Source organism: Hypanus sabinus, chromosome 1, assembly GCF_030144855.1.
Source record: "Hypanus sabinus isolate sHypSab1 chromosome 1, sHypSab1.hap1, whole genome shotgun sequence".
Classification (NCBI taxonomy): domain Eukaryota; kingdom Metazoa; phylum Chordata; class Chondrichthyes; order Myliobatiformes; family Dasyatidae; genus Hypanus; species Hypanus sabinus.
In genome coordinates this window covers 189,184,051-189,189,961 of record NC_082706.1, presented here as the reverse complement: position 1 = coordinate 189,189,961, position 5,911 = coordinate 189,184,051, and the positions used below count along the sequence as shown (strand labels likewise).

General features: G+C 42.9%; 1 protein-coding gene across 1 annotated transcript; it reads right to left on the bottom strand.

Moving 5' to 3' along the window:
• Positions 1–644: 644 nt before the first annotated feature.
• Positions 645–2,201, bottom strand: LOC132383892 (general transcription factor II-I repeat domain-containing protein 2A-like). Its single transcript, XM_059955113.1, has 2 exons — positions 953–2,201; positions 645–867 (listed from the first exon to the last, which is right to left on the bottom strand). Exon 1 carries the CDS (start codon positions 2,112–2,114, stop codon positions 957–959), a length of 1,158 nt encoding a protein of 385 aa, XP_059811096.1. The 5' UTR covers positions 2,115–2,201; the 3' UTR covers positions 645–867; positions 953–956.
• Between the last annotated feature and the right edge of the window lie 3,710 nt (positions 2,202–5,911).

Genomic DNA, 5,911 nt, shown 5'->3' with positions numbered 1-5,911 from the left:
GTGGGAGGCTCATCCAGAAGATTAAGATGCATGGGATCCATGGTGAATTGGCTGTTTTGGATTCAGAATTGGCTTGCCCATAGAAGGCAGAGGGTGGTAAATGAAGGGTCTAATACTAGCTAATTTGTGATTAGTGGTGTTCAACAGGGACCTCTGCTGTTTGTGATGTATATAAATAACCTGTCAAAAACATAAATGGGTGAATTAGTAAGTCTGCAGATGATAGGAAGAGTGGTGGTGGTGTGGATAACATAGAAGACTGGGAAAGAATGCAATGGGATATAGATCGGGGTGGAGACATGGCAGATCGTGTTTAACCTGGCCAAATGTGAAGTGTTGCACCTTGGTGGATTAAAGGCAAGATAATTAAGTGTTGATGAACAGAGGGATCTTGGGGACCAAACTCATGGCTCCCAAATAGGCACTACACGGGCTGATAGGGTAGTTAAGAAGGCATATGGCATGCTTGCTTTTGTTAGTCTAGGCCAGGGGTCAGCAACCTTTACCACTGAAAGAGCCACTTGGACCCGTTTCCCACAGAAAAGAAAACACTGGGAGCCGCAAAACCCGTTTGACATTTAAAATGAAATAACACTGCATACAACGTTTTTTTTGCCTTTATGCTATGTATAAACAAACTATAATGTGTTGCATTTATGAAATTGATGAACTCCTGCAGAGAAAACGAAATTACATTTCTGCATGCAACAAAAACATTTTGAACTCCGAAAAAAAGACGTTGGGTTGAAAGTTACTTTTAAGTAAAATACTCAATGTCTATTTGAGTCCTTCTTGTATTTATGAAAAACGCCGAACTTAAATTTTCCGCCAGCAGCAAACCAAAAATAACATCAGCCAGCTGTCAGCCTGAAAAATAAAAGGACTATTTCACTGAACAATGAAAAAATATGAATATACATAAAATAATAGGCAATTAAAATATTTATCATACTTGGTTAATGGGATTTCTGCTCCTGGACCTCAGCGCACAGCGTCTGCACATCAGGGCTGTATGACGTCACCTTCATCTTTACACAGGATCGCAAGCTGTCATCTGTGAGGCATGCGCGATGTTTGTTTTTAATAAAGTTCATGTTGGAGAACACCTGCTCACATACATATGTGGATCCAAAGATCGACAGGACTCCAAGCGCATACTTTTTCATGTTTACATAAATGTCGGGCACAGCATTCCATGTTTCAAACACAAGTTGGTCCGGATTTGGAAGGTTTTCAATATCACTCCATTTGTGATTCTGAGCAAGAACGGCCTTCTGACGGGCAACATCTTCAAGGTCTGCTGTCAAGCGTCTAAACTTGGACACCCATATGTCTTTGTCGGCTATGTCGGCCAGTTCCATCTCAAGATCAGGTTGACTCACACCTGCCAATGCAGTCGTATTCAGTAGGGAAGGATCGATGCTTAAGGGAGTGACCGGGAAGGATAATGTGTTTTTTTCCTCTCTGAACTCACAGAAGCGTTTCCCAAACGATGTTTGCATTGCGATGATTGCAGAATGTAAATACTCCGAAATTATCATGTCGTGACCTTGTTTGAACTCTCTCAAATTGGGGAAGTGAGACAAAGTGCCTTTCTGTAAATCTCTGGCAAGCACTGTCAACTTGCGCTCGAATGCCAAGACATCCTCCAACATGTGCAGGGCTGTGCGTCCTTTCCCCTGAAGAGCTGTGTTCAGCGTGTTCAGGTGCGCTGTCATGTCTACCATGAAGTGTAGCTTTTCCAGCCACCCTGGCTGTTCCAGCTCAGGAAAGTTGAGCCCTTTGCTGCCCAGGAAAGTTTTCACTTCTTCCAGACACGCGACAAAGCGTTTCAGCACCTCCCCTTTGGACAGCCACCGGACTTTGTTGTGCAGCAGGAGATCAGAATATGCGCTTTCCATCTCGTCCAGTAACAAACGGAATTGACGGTGATTTAAACTTTTTGCCATTATTTTATTGACAATCTGAATGACAACATCCATTACTTCTGTGCATTCCGGAGGAAATGTTTGAGCGCACAGTGCCTCTTGGTGCAAGATGCAGTGAAAAGTCAGCAGCTTTCTGTCCAGCGACTTCTGCAGTAAAGCCACAAATCCCTTGTGCGTTCCCGTCATATTCGGAGCCCCATCAGTAGCTACTGACACCAGATGGGTGGTCTTTATTCCTTTGGCTCTTAAACAATTCAAGACAGCCTCACAGATGTCCTCCCCCCGTGTTTGGTCTTTTAGAGGTATCAACTCAATCAGTTCTTCCTGTGGCCCGGCAGAGTTTACATACCGGCAGAACAACGCTATTTGTTCAATATCGCCTTTGTCTTTAGACTCGTCACAGGCAATCGAGTAGGCCACAGCTGAATTGATGTCTTTAATTTGCTGTCTTGTGATGTCTTCTGCCATTTTTATGGTTCTGTCTTTGACAGTCTTTGCAGAGAGGGGCATATCCCTGATTTTCTGCACAATTTCACTCTTGTTTTTAAAGTCCGTGAATAGATGTTCTGAAATCTTAATGAAAGATTCTTTTATATATTCACCATCTGTAAACTGCTTCCCGTGCCTGACTATTTCCTGAGCGGCAATATAACTGGCGTATGTCGTTGATTTTCCTGACTTCATCCATTTCTGGAAATGATTTTTGCTCAGATCAACCTTCCGCATCAGTTCCGAAACGGCTTTTTTTCTCTCATCTCCATCCGGATATTTTTGAGCAAAGGCTGCGTGTTTACTCTGGAAATGCCTTGCGACATTTGACTTTTTGTTGTTTGCTAGTTTCTCATTGCATATTAAGCATACCGGTAAACCAGTCTCGTCAACAGTGAAAGCAAATGAATCTGTCCACGTATCATTAAACGTTCTGTTTTCTTCAGTCACTTTTCTTTTTTTAGAATTCTCCATAGTTGGCCTACCTTGGATCGAAAAATTAAAGAAATCGCGCACTGGCGGGTGTCAGGTATTGGCAGTGGTGACGTATATTAATAGCGATAAAAACACGTTGCAGCGGTGTGTTCAGGCAGTCAGTAAACTGCAGTCGAATAACTTTATTCGAACTAAACAGCCTTGCTTCTAAGCCTCCCTCAACCCAGCCCCCATGGACGCAGATGCTGCAAAAGACACGTACTCACAAACCCCCGTAGGCAATCTCCCTTAGCCGGAATGCTGGCTAATTGAGAGCCGTTTCGGATGTGTCAGAAAATGTATCGCCACACTTACATTGTACAAGATCACCATAATCTTCAAATTTAGAATTACATTTCAAAAGCTAACAAACTAACATAAAATACATTTTAATTAAATACTGACCAATTATTTCCCAAAGCCACAGGGAGCCGCAGCACAGAGGTGAAAGAGCCACAAATGGCTCGGGAGCCGCAGGTTGCCGACCCCCGGTCTAGGCAATGAGTTCAAAAATCAGGAAGTTGTGTTGCACAAAACTAAAACTTTAGTTAAGCCACATCTGAAGAACTGCTTACAGTTCTGTTCGCCAAATTATAGGAAGCATGTCAAGGCTTTAGTGAGGGTGCAGAAGATGTTACCTGGATTAAAGGGCATTACGAGAGGTTGGACAAACAGGTTTTTTTTTCTGGAGCGGTGGAGGCCGAGGGTAGAAATGATAGAGATTGATTAGATTATAGAGGCATAGATGGAGAAAGATATTGACTGCTTATTCAAAGGGTTCAAATGTTTAATACCAGAGAGCATACATTTAAGGTGAGAGGGAGTGCTTTCAAGGGAGATGTGAGGGGCAAGTTTTTACACAGAGTGGTGGATGCCTGGAATGCACTGACTGGTAGAGGCAGAAACATCGGAGATTTTTAAGAGATGTTTATACAGGCACATGAATGTGAGGGAAATGGGAAGATATGGACATTGTGTAGGCAGAAGAGATCAGTTATCCATTTGATTACTAATTTAATTGGTTTGGCACCACATTGTGGGCAGAATGGTTTGTTCCACTGCTCTACTGTTCTACGTATGGGTTGTCCACAAGCTTGGGCCTTGTATGCTGGGAAGTGCCTGTAATGGTAAGTTAATGCTTGTAGGATCAGGAGCAAAGAATTTTGTCTCGTTTCATTTCCTTCCCCTCGCTAATGAGGCCTGCACCGGCTGAAATCTGGTATTTCTGTTAAATTCCCTCCTCATCCCCAACCACACCTGCATAAAGTAGTCACCAGCTCCAGAGAAAAGTGGCACTCTGCAAAGTACATTCCTGCACATGCACAATCCTTGCTGAAAGTCCCAAAGTTTATGACAATTGTATTTTGAGTGCATGTTAATGAGATGATGTTTCTAGTTGTCAGTACAATGTTCCTCTTCCCAGCATTTAATTTCCTCTGTTTTCAAGTATAAGTATAGAAATATATATTCAAGTATAAGTATAGAAATGGCATTACATCACATATTTAGAAAGCAGAAAAAAACAGTATCTTCATTGGATATTAAGCAAACATATGACAGCCCAATCAGGGGAGGAGGTATCAGGAAGTTTCCTGGTTTTTGAAGAAGCCTTGAAAAGCTAAGTATCTGACAATTTGGACACAATCTCCTCTCAACTCAAAACAATGGATGTTGTGTATGGTCTAAGAGTGGGCTCTGTTAGACGTGTTGGAGGTTACAGGAGCTGCGGAATATGGTTAATATGAAGAGACAAAGAGACATGACTGTTTACCAGTAATAACTTCTGGTCTATTTAAATGTTTGGACTAGGATGAGGGGTTCGATGGGGAAAATCAAAACTGTATGGATGGAAACTGGTTTGCTTGGGGGACTGAAGGAAAATAATCCCCTCTACCATAAACACAGGAAAATCTGCAGATGCTGGAGATCCAAAGCAACACACACAAAATGCTGGAGGAACTCAGCAGATCAGGCAGAATCTATAGGAAATGAAAGAACGGTCAATGTTTCAGGCCGAGACCCTTCTTCAGGACTGGGAAGGAAGCGGAGGAGTCAGCATAAGAAAGTGGGAGGAGAGAAGGAAGAAGAACAAGGTGGTAGATGATAGGCAAAACTGGGAGGGGGAGGGGCTGAAGTAAAGAGCAGGAAGTTGATTGGTGAAAGAGATAAAGGGCTGGAGGAGGGGGAATCTGATAGGAGAGGACAGAAGACCATGGGGGAAGGGGATGGGCAGGGAAGGAGATGAGGTGAGAGAGGGAAACAGGAATGGGCTTATTTACCATAAGCAGCGAAAGAAAGGTCCTTCCTGAAAGATTCAACTGCTTTTTTTCTTATTGCCAGGCTTCCTCAGGTCCCTTAGAGTTTTAAAATTTGTGGTGCATAGGCTCATTAGTGTAATTGCATGATTGGCCTGCCTCTAGAAACATAGAAACATAGAAAATAGGTGCAGGAGTAGGCCATTCAGCCCTTCAAACCTACACCGCCTTTCAGTATGATCACGGCTAATCATCCAACTCAGAACCCTGTACCTGCTTTCTCTCCATACTCTCTGATCCCTTTAGCCACAAGGGCCATATCTAACTTCCTCTTAAATATAGCCAATGAACCGGCCTCAACAGTTTCCTGTGGCAGAGAAATCCACAGATTCACCACTCTCTGTGTGAAGAAGTTTTTCCTCATCTTGGTCCTAAAAGGCTTCCCCTTTATCCTTAAACTGTGACCCCTCGTTCTGGACTTCCCCAACATCAGAAACAATCTTCCTGCATCTAGCCTGCCCAATCCCTTTAGAATTTTATACGTTTCAATAAGATCCCCCTCAATCTTCTAAGTTCCAGTGAGTGTAAGCCTAGTTGATCCAGTCTTTCTTCATATGAAAGCACTGCCATCCCAATATTCAATCTCTAATAAACAGCTAATTTACCTTTCCCTCCCTCGCTCCAGACTGGCTTAGTTAACAGGATAATCAATGGAATAATGATAAACTGAAAGCCACTTTAGGTTTAAGGTTAGAGGAAGAAGTT

Bases quoted from the DNA above. Each gene is read 5' to 3' on its own strand.
- LOC132383892 (XM_059955113.1), bottom strand. From the start codon at position 2,114: ATGACGGGAACGCACAAGGGATTTGTGGCTTTACTGCAGAAGTCGCTG.